This window comes from Cenococcum geophilum (genome assembly GCF_001692895.1).
Source record: "Cenococcum geophilum 1.58 unplaced genomic scaffold K441scaffold_1, whole genome shotgun sequence".
In the NCBI taxonomy this organism is placed as follows: Eukaryota; Fungi; Ascomycota; class Dothideomycetes; order Gloniales; family Gloniaceae; genus Cenococcum; species Cenococcum geophilum.
The window spans coordinates 1,489,761-1,506,015 of record NW_027137559.1 but is presented as its reverse complement, the minus strand read 5'-3'; the positions used below and the strand labels follow the sequence as shown (position 1 = coordinate 1,506,015).

The 16,255-nt window shown below is 35.5% G+C and overlaps 1 protein-coding gene across 1 annotated transcript; it reads left to right on the top strand.

The window, feature by feature from the left end:
• Positions 1 to 15,137: 15,137 nt before the first annotated feature.
• Positions 15,138 to 15,917, top strand: K441DRAFT_532840 (ankyrin; the record flags this gene model as incomplete). The annotated part of the gene is made up of 2 exons (XM_067642253.1): positions 15,138 to 15,261; positions 15,793 to 15,917. Coding segments are annotated over 2 exons (249 nt in total), but the record flags the coding sequence as incomplete, so codon positions are not given.
• Positions 15,918 to 16,255: the final 338 nt, after the last annotated feature.

Below are 16,255 nucleotides of genomic sequence, written 5' to 3'. Positions count from 1 at the left end.
ATTATAGCTAGGATAAGTTAGATAACGCCAGTTAATAATATCGCGTAAGATAATTATAAGCTTAAGGAGAAGGCTATATAATTAGTAAGATACTTATAGGGCTTATAGGAATATATTTTTGCTAAATACTATTTAGTTTAGAGTAGATCTCATTATAAACCCTAAGACGATTAGTACAGACTTTAAGATAGTAGACTTATTAGTTTATATAATCCTTATTAAGAAACACAGCGCCAATAAGGCTGTTAGAGTCTTTAGTAACCTAATAAGGAACGTAGTTATAGGTCCAAATAAGGGTGTTAGTTTTATTATCGTTATTATAGGGCCTAGTAAAACTTATAGGCTATTTAGTAGTCCTTCTATTTAGTACTTTTGCCGCTATAGTTCTTAAAGCAAGCATGTATTAAAATAACGCTTTGCTTAATTAAAGAGAGAATTCCACTTTTACGCTTAATCTAAGAGTTAGTTCTAAGTTAATGTTAATAAATAGTAATAGCACACTAATATACGGATATATTATTTATAAGTTCGAGTAGCTAGCCTTATATTGCTAGGGTATACGGTAGGGAGTAGGCAAGCCGAGCATAAGTTACATAGGGAGTCGATGGAAGAGGACGATATGGTAATAAGGGTAGGTAATAGCCTTATACGGAGACGAACTAATAGGGGAGGAAGGAGGCTGTAAGCCCGAGGAGCTTATAAGGGGTAGCCAAGGCCTAGCTAAAGGCTAGCCTTGGCAGCCCCTAAGAGCTTTTAGGATATAGCCGAGTAAGGGACTAAAAGTACCCTTACATTGCCCCCCCCTTGGTTAGGGCTAGCCCCTAGCCCGTATTCTAATAGATTAATTTTATATATAGAAAGGTAAGTAGTGTAGAAGCCTTGCTTATATAGGGGAATAAAGAAATAGAAGAAAAGGACTAGCTAAGCAGCCTTAATAAAAACCTTAACCTATAGCCAAAACCCAGTAGGAAAAGGGCCTATTTTAGGTAGGAAAAGAGCGCCTGCTAGTGGGGTAAGACTTGATCGTATACGATCAGTCTTAGAGACAATCGCCTACGATTAAGTTTCGACAGCTCTATAACAGCTAGAGTCTCTACTTAAAGCCGGCTTAATCGCAAGAATATCCCTTATATTACCCCCCCCCTTCTTGCGGTCAGCCCACTCTATTACCTTGCGGTAGCGGGAGATTATAGAGGACTCGTCCTAGAAGGGGTTCGGAGAGATATTAGTATTTAACCGTAATAGGATCTTGCGAGCTTTTAAAGTAAGCTAGAGCTCTTAGAGCAACTAAAGCTTTTATAGAGATAACCGCGTAGGATCTTTAAGCTGCTGCTATTCTCTTAGGCAAGCTATAGCTCTTAATACAAGCTGGAGCTCTTAAAGTGACTAAAGCCTTGTAGAGAGATCGCGTACGATCTTTAAGCCGTAGCTCTTAAAGCTATAGCTATAGCTTAAGGATGGTATTTAACCGTAATAGGATCTTATAAGCTAAGCTTGTAACTTTAGAAGAGACAATCGCCTGCGATTTAGTCTTAGTAGCCCTCAGGCTAACAGCCGGAGAGTCTCCGGGTCGGGCCGTAGCCCTTAGACGAGCCGTAGCTCTAAGACAAGCCGTAGCTCTAAGACGAGCCGTAGCTCTAAGAGACAATCGCCTTGCGATTAGGTCTCGGCAACCCTTAGGCTAACAGCCGGAGAGTCTCCAGGTCAGGCCGTAGCCCTTAAGCGATCGCGAACAATTTAAGAGCCGTAGCTCTTAAGGTAAGCAGTAGCTTGCGAGACCACCTATAATCTCAATAAGCCGTAGCTCTTAGACGAGCCTTAGCTCTTAAGGTAAGCCGTAGCTTAATAAGAAATAACCGCCTACGGTCTAGTCTTGGCAGCCCCTAGGCTGACAGCCAAAGAGTCTCCGGGTCGGGCCGTAGCCCTTAAGCGATCTTATAGGATCTTTGAGCTATAGCTTAAGGTGAGCCGTAGCTCTAAGAGACAATCGCCCTACGATTAGGTCTCGGCAGCTCTATAGCTAATTGGGTAGTAGCCCTTAATTGCATTTAATCTGGAAGAGAGGGTAGTAGCTATAGCTTTAAAAACTAGCCGTTAGTTCTTTAGATAGCCATTAAATAGCAATCAGATAGCCTCTAGGGTAGCTGCATCTCTTTAAGGACGTTTAACCTTCTAATCTCTCTTGGTGGGACCTCTGTAGTAAGTAAACCGCGGTTAGCTATAGAGTGTTTACAAGCTTAATTGCGTAGAATCCCCCTTAACTCCTGCTAGAAAGCTTTTAGATAGCAATTAAATTGCCTTCAGGTCGCCGTCGGGGTAGAGCTGCACTGCTGCACTGTCGATTGTATGCGTATACCAATCGCGTTAAGAGATGATCGCGTACGATCCGGATAGCCCCTAACCCTTGGCTAGGTAGCTACTGTCTCCCTTATCTCCTAATCCGTATCTACTACCGTAATATGCGGATACGATCTACTAGACGTCTTACTAGTGTAACTGATTTGCAGCATACGCGATCGTCCTAGGTAAAGGTAGAGGACCTAATCCGTATTCCAATACCGTTATACAGATGCGATCTGCTAGGCGTCTACTGGTGTACCTACTATGTTATAGTGAACGCGATCATCCTAGGTAAAAATGGAGGATCGTGATTTTACTTAAGGGCGCAGCCCTTGGCTTGCTGTAGGCTACTACCCACAAGGGTATAGGATCGGTTCAAATGTAAGGCAGTATTGCTAGGGTGTATAGTAGGAAGCAGGTAAGCCGAGTATGAGTTATATAGGGAGTTAATAGAAGAGGACGATATGGTAATAAGAATAGGCAATAGCCTTGTACGGAGACAAACCGATAGGGGAGGAAGGAGGCCGTAAGCCCGAGGAGCTTATAAGGGGTGGCCAAGGCCTAGCCGAAGGCTAGCTTTGGTAGCCCCTAAGAGCTTCCAGGATATAGCTAAGTAAGGGACTAAAAGTACCCTTATATATAGAAAGCTAAGAAGATCTATAAATTTGGGGCCTAAAACTAATATAACGTTAGAACGAGAATCTAATAAGGTATCTATCTTTAAATAGGCTATTATTAAAGTTTAGGGATAAGGTTTTCAAACTATTTATCTTTTACGTATCTAATATAAGAGCGCTTTCTTTTTATACTAAGTCTTACTCTACTACAAATAAGTGACTAGTTATTAAAAGTGGAAGAATTAATATATACCTAGTATTTAGTATATAACCTAGGTATACGTAGTTTACGGAGTCTAAGTAGGTAGAGTACTCCTTAGGTCTAGATCCGTATTAAGGCCTAGTAAGTAACTCTCTAATAAAAAAGTATGTGTGCTTTGCGATAGGCCCTACTCTATTAAGAATTAGTAATAAAGTTATTTAGGATAAAAGAGTTTATTTACTAGTAGCGAGAGTAATTTCTAAAAACTAACGTTTCTAAGATAAGGAATTTAAGGTGCTAACTAAATTAGCCTTATAAAGTTTTATTATAGCCGCTATTAGTCCTTATAGGCGCAAGGTAGACTTTTACTAACTTTAAAGTTTTAAAAGGAGGCCCTTTAGCGTTATTTTATATAACTTTAAGATAGGTACTGCTAAGATACATAATAGGAACACTTTAGGTCCTACGCCTAGAAAAACATTTATTAAAAAAGTGCGCGCTTATAGCCTCTTATTGCAACTTTATTTTAACCACTTTGCTAGGGATACTATATCCTCTTATAGTAAATCGTAACACGATCTAAACGTATTAATTTGGTATAAGAGTAATGGGTATATATTGTTATTAAATATCGCTCTCTCTTTTTTAAGTTGTTTAATTAACTAGTTATTTAATTTAATAGACTTTAAGGATATAGTAGAATTAAAGGCAAATAGATAAGATTAAAATGGGATAGGAGCTAATAGGAGCGGAGCGGATAAGATAAGGAAAGAATAATACTAAGGTAGGACAAAAATACGACTAGATTAGACTAAACTAGACTAGACTAGACTGGACTAGACCGTATAGCAGGAACCCAAGTTTAGACCAATTACGGCTATATCCTAATATAACAATTCCTATCGCTTAACAGCGTACCTACTTTATTTTGTACGTATATTTCTCTAGAATCCTTAGCCTAACTTAGTGGCTTAAAGTGCGGAGTAGTATAGGGCTTAGTAATGTCGCTTATGTTTAATAGGGGCTTATTTAAATCTTCTTTCGTTTAAAAAGCGTATCTAATGCTATATACGTATCTCTTTCCCTTTAATTTATAAAATTTACCTTTACTACCGTATATAAACCGATGCGGTTATATTAGTTTTGGCGCAACTCTAATAGTAAAAATAAGAATCCCGTATATAAGCCCTCGCGATATCTCCGTAGCGATAGTAAGAATATAACCGCAGTATAAGCTCCGCTAAGCTTCTAAATATAGGGCCTAGCTCTATTCCTATAGTTAAGGTAAGATTATATAATATTTACTTGGTCCTTTACTATATCGGCACTAATGTTAATATATATAATATGGCGTCTCCTAGGATAAATAGGGGAAAGTATTTACGTAGTATATTGTATTACTAGGTATAAAGAGGGCGGATTTTATTTAAGAATTAATACCATCGATTTTCTCTACACTTAGCTCCTTACTCTATATACTTAGCTCTTTACTCTATATACTTAGCTCCTTACTCTATATACTTAGCTCCTTACTCTATATACTTAGCTTATTACTAATTTTATACTTTAATTTAGTACTACGTTACTAAAGCTTTATAAAGCAATAATGTCGAACTAGCCTAAGACTATAAAGCCATATAAGGTGTCTTTAGATATCCCTCCTAGCTATAGAAGTCCGTAAACGCCTCTTTCTAGCCTAGTTATACCGCCCTTAGACCTAGTTACTATCCTTTACCTTATAGAGCTGCTTAAGGACATATTAAAGGCAGTAAAAGCAATACCTAGCGCTATAGACTCTCCTAAGGCTATTAAGCCTTAAGCTATAGACAGTTTTTAACCTTAAGAACTAAGAGCCTAAGCTTTAAAGGTAGAGTATAAAATAGTTAATAAAATGTATATCCCTACTAAACCAAAAGTGTAACCTTAGCTAATTTGCCATATATAGCTGGGATAATATAACCTTAAAGTATAAGATAGTTAAATCCTCTATAGTACCTTCTAAGGTAGACGCATATAACGAATATGTATTTATTATTTATATATATATTAGTAAGCACGAAAATAGCTACTAGATTTATATTACTAATGGTAAAATAATAGATAAGAAGACTAAACGTATAATATACCTTATTAACGTTAAGTCTAAAGGCCTATAGGATATACTTAGGTCCGTTCCATAAGGTATAGATAGAACTTTCCTTAAGGAAGATAAACCTACGGTATAAAACCCTATTTATTGGGCCCTAGATTGGCTGTTAATTTAAGACTAGGTAGAGCGGAATATATTATACTACTTCTTTCCCGAGCTAAAAGCTTATAAGGGAGCCCCGGAGAACAGCACCTACCTTAACCTCTTGGTAAACTATATTAGGGATATATATGCCTTAACAAAACAGCGCCTTAAATCGCTACAAGATAGCGGAGAAATTATATTTAATCCACTTTGGACTCTTTTTAAGTTAAATAAATTGGTATATAGGAAATGCTATAGTACTAAGAAGTATAGATGCACGAGATTTAACTTAGGTAAGGTAAAAGAAGACGATAAAGGAGATGAATATTTCCGTATTTAAGGTCGGTATCTAGATTTTAATAGCAAAAAATTTAGTAAGGCTGTAACTATAGCTACTATTTAGAAATTCTACGGATTAAAGCCGATATATAGCCTTATATATTTTCCCCTTAAATATTACCCTAACGTAGAGGAGGAGAAGCGAGAACTTACTAATAGCGGTTGTAAATTCATTTTATTAATGGGGACGCACCACCAATAGTATAAAGGTGGAGCCTTTTATATAGAGAAAGGAAAGCCCTCTAGATTATCTATTAATAGTTGGATTATAGTCAACCCGGTACTTTTTTAAGAGAATAATCTAAACTACGCTAAACCTAGCATTAATAAGTAGCGAAAATACCAAACCAACGATATTTGGACGATTTATTTTAATAAATTGGCTAAGAAAAAACTTAATAAAGTTAAGAGTAATGGTAAGAAGCCTACTAAGTTAAAATATAAGGACTTGCTTATTTGCAGCCCGACTATATTAAGGTTTAGTCTTAATAATAAGCTCTAGTATAAGTTCCTAGATTTGCGAGCTAAGAAGACTATAAAGCTAATTTAATATCCCGCAGTAGAGTTTGCTGTTAATAATATTAGCGATATTAAGTGGAATGCCCTCTTTTTTTAAAACCTTACTATCCCGGAAGACTAGAAGAAGCTTATTTGGGCTCTTATAGTTTCTTATATAAATAGGGCTTAGTTTAATAATTTTGTGCTAGGTAAAGGACGTAGTTTAATTATACTACTATAGTATAAGCTCCGTTTTGCTTTATACTTAGAGAAAACTAATATAAAGTATTAGTAGTCTTTCTAGAGTTGGAAAGACCTTAACTATAAAAGGACTTTTAAAAGAGCTATAAAAGCCGCTTTATACGGTATACCCTACTTATTTAAACTGCTACTATTTGCCTAACTCTTTTAGTTATCTAGTGGGGACCTAGCCACTAATATAAAGGAGGTTAAAATTTAGCTTTTTTACGCTTTCCAGCTAGCTAGCTGTTAGAATACTATACTTTTATTAAATAAAGCTAACGTATTTATAAAGTAACGATTATTGGATTATATAGGCAATAACCTAACTTTTTTTTTTAACGGAAACTTAAATACTATAAAGGAATTATAATCCTTACTATTAATTATATAAAAGACTTTAATGATATAATACGAAGTAGAATACGTATAGCTATAAAATACCCTCCCTTAGGCGCTGGTATAAGATGGGGCCTTTAGGCTAGTTTCCTAACAAAGGCAGTTATTAGTAAGGCAAGATTTAGTTATAAAGAGCTTAAGGAATTAGCATGACGGGAGCTTAATAACTAATAGGTAGGAATACTAAAGTTATAGTAGAGAATTTTTATGCTAAATTATTTATATTTTATAGATAAAAAATACTATAGGAGCAGCCCTTGCCTTAGCGTATAAGGAAAAAAATCGTTATCCTATTAGTATTTGGAAACAGTTCTGCAACTAGGTAATAAGTTTAACTATAACTATAATGGTTTAGGCCAAGTTAGCAATTTAGACGCTTACTACTAAGTATTTCCTACTTTTTAAGACTTCTAGGCGGCTGCGATTTTAGATATAAAAATAGTTGGGTAGTTATATATTAAATCCCTAGTTATAGGCCTAGGTTCTAACGAATATAACTAGATAACTTAAAGTACCTACTACCCTCCTAAAACCTCAATTGCGGGTAGCTAGTGTATAAATAGCTCCTATTCCTATACGGGATATAAGCCTATATACTTCCTTACTCCTATAATAATAAGGCCTATACGCTAGGCTATAATATAGGCGAATTTAGGAACGGGAGAACGGGAGCTATAGGGTATTGGTTCCCGTAGAGGAGTAGAAGATATAAGTATTAGTTCCTATAAGGAACTAAAAGCTATAAAAGATTAGTTTCTATAAGGGAGTGGAAGTTATCGCTACTAATTCCTATAGAGGAGTAAAAGCCGTATAGGAATAGAAGCTATAGAGTACGGTTTTTATAGGGTAGTAGAAGATATAGTTACTGTATATAGGAACGGAATTTATAGGGGATTTATTTCTATAGGGGAGTAGAAGAGGTAGCTAATAGTACCTAGAGGAACGTTAGTTCCGAAAGGAGTTTAGTACTACCTAAGAAAAAATCAGGTTGCGCTTGTCTTGCCCTTTTATTAGCCAAATTTGCCTAAAGGAACGTCAGTTTTAAAAGGAGTTGAATACCGCCCGAGAAAAAATTAGGTTGCGCTCGTCTTGCCCTCTTATTAGTTAAATTTTTTCGCCCTTATTGGTTAAATCTTCTCGCCCTTTTATTAACTAAATCTTCTCGCCCTTTTATTTGTTAAATTTTCTCGCCCTCTTATTTATTAAATCTTCTTCGCTTTTATTTGTTAAATCTTCTTAGCTTTTATTTATTAAATCTTCTCACGCTCTTATTTATTAAATCTTCTCGCCCTCTTATTCGTCAAATCTTCTCGCCCTTTTATTAGTTAGCTTTTTACCTCTTTAGGCTAATTAATGTATTCTCTTTAGAATTTCTTTACGCCGCTAGTATACACTATCTTGTTAACTCCGATTAAAAGCACGTATTAATCTTAGTAATTAAACGGCAGAATTTATACCTTTTAAAGTAATAAGCACGGCCATTTTAACGTATTTTACCCACTCTTAGGTATAAATATATACATTTTAGCTAGTATAATTAATACACGCTTTCAACCGGATACGCTAGGATAGTATAGTCGGTTAGGAGGTATAGGTAGGAGAAGGAATCCTTAGGTGTATTCGCTTATTAAGATTAGCTTATTATTTGCTTAGGTGTAAACGTCCTATCTCCTTTATAAAGTAGATTGTAGCTTTAACCGCGCTAATGTTTAGGAAACGCTATAAAACAAGGGTGTAGCCAGTGCGGGTCGGCCGCCCTCCCTACTAGCGGTGGTAACGTGACGTCTAAACTACCGTGGAGCTACTACCTACTCTATAGTCTAAGGACGCTTATACGCTAATATATTAAGGCCGTGCTATAACCTACCTAAGTACCTTACCGCCGTATATACTTAAGTACTATATACTAACTAGAATATATAAATAATAAAGTATTATTCTTACCTTATACCGCGGGCCTTAGAATATCTAATAGGAAGGAAACGTCTTTTATTCTATACGCATTAATACAATATTATAGCCATTGCCTATATTTCCTACATATACCGCATTTCTTATACTAAAGAAGAATAGTGCCTGGCGTAAGAGATAGTAATAAAATAGTCTAAGCTAAGTATATGTTTGAATCCGCTGCCTACTCTATAATATAGCACTAAAGTAACGTCGTATTGTTACTGCTGGCGAAAAAGGAAAGCTAAGTAGTATAAGATGGTTAGCGTGTTAGGCTAGTCTTTCCTAAGCGCCTTTCCTTTCCCCTTTAGTGCCCGCCAGTTTATCTCCTACCGCTTTGTACTTCCCTCTTACTAACCGTTATTGCTTTCACTCTTATACTTTTAGCGGCTTTGTAGCTTCCTTTCATCTATATATACCACGCAGCGTTATTTAGAACTTAGAACTACTTCCTTAGTAGTCCTTAGTTAGCTAGTTCGCGCTTAGTATAGACTTAATATATATAAGCAGCATTTAATACTTCGTCTAGTTCTTAAACCTCTTATTAGGAAATTCTCTTCCTATTAATATTAAAGAGATTCTATCCCTATTGCTTAGCTAAGATTAAAACAGACAAGTAGGCGGCCGATTATCTTTATTGTATATAGCTTAGGTAGGATTATCATTAAGAGCGCGTAATAGTTATTTTATACTTGTCCCTACGCTTAGCTAACCTATATAGGCGCTTATCTATTTAGATATTACCTAACAATACACCTTAAAAGAACGTCAATTAATTAGACTACTAATATATGGGTTTATGTTTATGGGTATATCGCACTAAATTAGTAGCGGTATAGCGCTTAGCAAGCTTATAGTTAATATTGCGTTAGTCTTTATAGTGGCTAATAATTAACTACTCCAACACCTTAAGCGAGACTCGGAATGGCTCTAATAGCAGCTTAGATAGTATAGGCCGATTAGCGGAGAATTTATTAGCGAAGAATTTGTTACTAAGTTTGCCTTTAAGAAGAATAAGATTCTAATAATCCTAGGCTACCGGATTATAGTAAGTTAGGAGACTATTAGTATATAGTAGGTACTAATATAACTAAGTTATTCTCCGCGTATCTGTGGTTATACTAGGAGCTACAGATACTAAGCCAATTGTTATACGTGCTAGTTATATTTACGTAGCTAAATTCAAGTTAAAGTCGGACACTAGATATATAACAGTGTCGCGATAGAATATTAATTAAAGATAATTTAATGGCAGTGTTGTATACCTTAATTTTAATAGCCACTAATTATTACTAATAGGCTTCCTATAAACTTATATATACTACTTAAGCAATAACAGCATTTATAGGTTTAATTGGCGTATTTATAAGGAAAGTGGATATTAACGACCGGAACCCTCCCTAAGGGAATAGCACTATAAGAGGTATATAGTTAGCGCATTATTTTCTGCTTATAATATTCTAAACAATTTTAATTTAAGAGGCCTCACTATAAACGAACCTTATTATTATACTATTAGAAGTATTTTAGTCTAAGTTATTAAATAGACTAAATCGGGCATCGCCCTAATATATAAAAATGACACAGAAATAATAATAAGGCGCGTTAAGTAGTAAATAATGCCTATTACGTAGAGTATATAGATATTAACCAACTTAGGAAAAAAGTGTTTCTAAGGAAATAAGCCAATCGTAGTAGTATTCCTAAGGTGTTTTGACCCAATCTTTCCTTCTATTATACCTAGAAGTAACTTAAATTACTTAGGGAACTCCTCTAGGACATTAGAACATTCTTTTCTTTAAATAGTAGCGAGTAGTTTTTATCTTAGGTCCAATTTCTCTTCTAAGTTAAAAATAGTCTTATAACGTTTCCTCTTTGGTTTTAGGCTATAACTACTACTTCCTAATTCTAAATTATTACGGATATTCTCTAAGTCTTTATATACTTTAAGTGCTAGCGTATAGTCCAAAGCATTCTAAATAAACCTTTTTATTATCCGTAATAAGTTATCTCTAAAGTTTTATAGATTCCTCTACCTTTTAATAAGCTAGGAAAGAGGTATACCTAAGAGAGTAATTAGAGGGAGACCGACTAATACTATAACTGCGATTTTTTATAATATTCTCTCTATCCCTTGCAACGTCAGGGTCCTCAGAGTAGGTGGCCCGTGCGGGAACACCGTTTTCAAATCTACGCGTGTATCTACATAGAATTCAATTATTAATTACACCACCACCATGCCTTCTAATCGTGCTAGAATCGATATAGACCTCGTTCAGAAGACTCAATATAACGTCCCCCTAAATAAGACTGCGAAAATAGCTCCTCCTAAGCCCTAGCCTTTACCTAAATTCAAACCTCTCCATATTGACGATTGGGACCACTATGGTTTACTAAACCTACCTCCAAACGTTGATATACACGATCCTTTTAGGATATTTAGTCTCTTCTTTACGGATGGGATTGTAGATAATCTTGTAAAATAGACAAATAAGTACACGGAGCTCTATCCTCCAGATAAGGAAAAGGAGAACTTACGCGTATGGCAACCAATATGCAGGCAGGAGCTGTACGCGTACTTTAGGGTGCTTATTTATATAGGACTTACCATAGAATTAGCCATTAAAGACTACTAAAAGGATTTAAACACGCATAGTACTAAGTATATTGTCAAACAATACATAGGAGTTATTCGATTTTAGTAGCTTAATCGTTACTTTTAAGCCTTACCACTATGGCCGAACTCCGATAAAACACCTAAAACTATATTTAACTAAATTAATAAGCTTGCTAAGTATATCCGGCTTACTTATAGGAAGCTCTATACGCCTAGAACTCACCTTGCCGTTAATAAGACGATTTAACGCTTTATGGGCCATGCGCCTAAAATTATTAATATTCCATCTAAACCTACACCCGAAGGCTTTAAAATATAGGTGTTAGCAAATAAGGGCTATATACTAGACTTTATATAGTACGCTAAAGGCGATAAGAAGGGCCCAGTTAATTTAGATAAGTCTTTTACTAATAAAGGCTTTTCAAAGACACAGGCAGTAGTGCTTAACTTACTCCTCTAAAAAGACGCTAAAACAGGAGAACGCCTCTACCCTCCTAAAAAGCATGTTGTTTGGCTTGATAATCTATTTATAAGCGTTAAGCTTCTTACACGATTACGAGGCCTTAGTATTAGAGCCGCAGGAACCGTTTAAATAACTAAAACACAACGTGAGGAATAGGGGGACCTTAAAGGCAATATTAAGGTGGCTACAACTATAAAAGGAAAGAAGAAGAAGAAGAAGGTTTTGGCCGAGCAAATTAACCAAACGCTTGTAGAGCTCAAATTAACTTATGCGGCTTAAATACCGTGGGGAGAATTGTATGCAGAGGTCTCTAAGGACGGCCAGGTAATAAAGTTTACTTAAAAAAATGCCAATATTATGCTTTTTATAAGTACTATTAATGACGGTAAGTTCTCTAATTCAACTTTAAGGCTTAAAATCTGATAACGTTATATATTACCAGGTCACCAAACTAGAATTACTATACAGAAACGTCCTCCCCTTACTGCTAGCGGCGCCAGACAGACTCGGAAGGTCTTTGGCAATAATTTTAAGAAGCTACTACCTATTCCTACCTTTATATTTTAGTACAATCATTATATATGCGGCGTGGATATTGCGGATTAATTACGCTTATATTTTATAACATAGAGGATCTATAGGCAAACTTAGAAGCCTCTATAGCACTTCCTTCTTAATATAGTAATCGTCAATTGCTTCCTACTGTCTTCCTACCAACCTACCGATCGATACAAATGTTGTAAGAATAGCTACAAGCAATTTCAAATTAACCTCCGTAAAGCCTTATTCGAACGCTTAATCTAAAAGCAAAAGAATTATATATTTAAACACCCACCTTAACGTTCCATAGATGATATAATATGGGTCCCTACGGCGCAGCATTAGCTAATCAAGCTGTTTCCAATGGAGGTTCATTGCTTAGCTTGTATAGAGGCTGGTAGGCGTACTCAGGAGCAGTATATTAAGCGTTAAAAGGCTCTATCAGAGCTTTTACCTAATACTACAAGGAAGCCTCGCGATAGTAAGGAATGGGAGAGGCGTGCGCGTCCTCCAAGGACTCATTTTGGCTGCAGTATATGTAAAATACCGTTCTGCAGGAAGGACGACTGCCGGAGGCCTCATATTAAGCGACTTAATTCCAGAGATTAAGCCTATATTAATTTTATATAGTATATTACAAATATCACCAGCCTTGTATTTCTGAGCACGGGCACCAAATTCTGCTAATCTAATTGGTTGGTTCTTATCGATACCCTAAGGACCCATTTTGACGTTGCAAGGGATAGGGGTAAGAAACTTAAAATTCTAAGTAATTATATATATTCCTCTAAAAGTTATAGTAATTACCGCTAGTAAAAAGAGAATGCGGTACGTTCCCTAACGCGCTGCCTAGGGGAAGTTATTATTTTAAATACGTAAACAGTTTCGACCTAAATACCGCATAGAATTAATTAAAATGTGCTAGAAACTATTAAATGTATTATCTTACTACTATATATTAAGTATTTTCTATATATAATCATCCTTTTACTATATATCCCCCCCTATAGATAGCATTTCCGTAGCCGCTTCTATACCTTATAGCTTATACTAGCAGAAGGTATAAGTTAAGACGCCATATATTATAAAAGCTAAGAGACAGCGAGGTTTTAAATCTATTAGACGATAATTAAGCGTAATAAAGATAAGATCTATATAAGAGTAACAGCCTTTATAAAAAGGTCCGCTTTACTCTTATCTTTGATTTTATCTTTTAATAGGAGAGGTTTTTTAATCTAATCCTAGTAGCATATAATATGATCTAAAGTTAAAAAATACTTCTCTTCCCTCTCTTCCCTCTTACTAAAGTAAAAGCTACCTATATTCACATAATATAAGTGCGTTAGCGTTTAGCAAAAATCTCTTGCTTTCTTTAACCTTTTAGGTTTAGAGTAGAACTACTAGGGATAGATTACGTATACACTATTAATTGCTAATTTCTTTATTAAGGTAATAGCTGTGGAAAACTTAAAGATAGTATAGGCCAAAATGAATTTGGGAAAAAATATCGTTACTACTATCTATTTATACTTGTAAAATAGTTTCTTCTACTAGCTCTCTTTATAACCCAGAAGATTAAGGTGCTAAATACTCTATATATAGGCTAGAATAACAAAAATACAATTCTTAATAATACTAAGTGTTCCACAGCGGTTTAGATTAGGCTGCTAACTAATAAAAGCTGGTTTACTATCTTTAGAAGACTCGGACCTCTCTGCCACGTACGCTATAAGAAGGTATAACGTCGTAAGGAAAATAGCGTAATATAGTATTAGTAATCTCGTTACGTCTATTCTTAAGATTTTAAGAGATATATACCGACTAAATTATTGATTAGAAGTTAGTTAGCTAGCGTTAAAAGTAAATCCTAAGAGTAATATTTTTAGATTTTGTTCTTTCCGGTCTTAATAGTGATAGGCTTAATCTTTATGAAAAAGTGGGTTATAGATAGATAGAAGGGTTTCTCTACTATATATTACTAAATATAGTAAAGCTCTAATAAAAACTAATATTTGCCCTCTATTATAGATCTCTACGCGATAAACGCATTACTAAATAAAGTGTAATCTACGGGGCCGCGTACGTAGCTAAGGTGGGAGAGGCCAAGTCGCGGGCGGGAGTTCTCTGCTGCACGTTGTTAAATGCGGTACACCCTACGGCTAAGCATTAGTAAAAACGGCCTACCTTTCCCCTCTATTAGCTTGGATCCCTGTTCTATAAAGTATATTATTAAATTATTGGATAATATAAGTTTACTTAAGTATAACCTACGTATATAGCTAGAACTAAAGGGACCGCGCCGTATACAAGATTGTCGTTATTACGTAATACCTACTAACCACCTTTAAAGAGGGCCACTTATAAGAAGTATCTAACAACGCAGCCCCTAATGTTAGATATTCGCGTTTACTCCGGCACGACTTATTTGCATATATAAACTTAATATAGCTATAATTACCTATTTAACCAATATGCCGAGCTGGTTTAGCTAACTAAGGAGTTAAAAGACACTTAAAGCGGCGGAGAAGCCTAATAGTGTTATAAAGAATAAGGACGGAAGAACGGAATTATACTAGGCGGTAGGGAATATAAATAAGGAATTAGTCCGAGAGTTGCTTTCTAGGGACGCATAGGTTAATGAGTAGGATAATAATAAAATAATAGCTTTATACTAGGCCGCAAGGAAGGGATAAAACACAGTAGTTAAAGCGCTATTTAAGAATGGCACTAACGTTAATGTGACGGATATTAATAATAGGATAGCGTTGAAATATGCCGTAATAAATAGATATAGGAAAGTAGTAAATCTATTACTAGAGAAAAGTACTAAAGTTAACCGGACGGATAAATATAGAAGGACGGCGCTATAGTAGGCTGCGATAAATAGCGACATAGAAACGGTAAAGATGCTACTAAAAAATAATGCTAAAGTTAGTATTAGAAACATGCCCCCACTCTCTATAGTAGTATAGAGGGGGTGCGAAAACGTGGTAAAGCTACTAGTAGAGGGTGCTGCTATTGACGAGCCGGATAAAAAGGGACGTATAGCATTGTACTAGGCGGCTATAAAGGGGGATAAAATAGTAGTAAAATTATTAGTAAATAGATATGCTAATATTGCCGTATAAGATAATAAGGGACACACGTCTTTATATCTAGCGGCCGAGAGGAAGCGGTATACGGTAACTTTAGTATTCCTTAAAATAAATACCATTAAGGATAATTATAAAGAGGCGGTAAAACTACTTATAGATAAGCAAAATATTAACGAGCCAGATAATAAAGGAATTACGCTATTGTACTTAGAGGCCTAGAAAGGCCACTAAGATATAACGCAGTCTCTATTAGAGATAGGAGTATCTATTAACGCCGAAGATGTTATAAATATAACGGCGCTACACTGCGCAGCTATAAAGGGGCATAAAGTAGTTATAGATTATCTGCTTAAAAACGATGCTAAATTAACATTAAAGATTTAGGTGGTGGTACACCGTTAGCTAGAGTAGTTAAAAGTAGATCTAAAATTGTTATAGATTATCTACTCTAAAAGAATGTAAAGGTGAACTATAATTACGTACCTATAGTAAGTGAGTTAGAATTAAGTATTTATAAAAATAATAGCTAATCTATATCTTTTTAGATATTATAGCTTGTAAGTAAACCCGATCTTAGTAAGTCTATTAAGTTAATAGCTGATCCGTGTCTCTTTGGTTATTATAGCGTGTAAGTAATACTACTGCCAATTAAACACCCTGTCTAAATAATTGTTAGACCCCACTGTTACGCGCGGCAGAAATTGGGCATAAGAAAGTTGTTA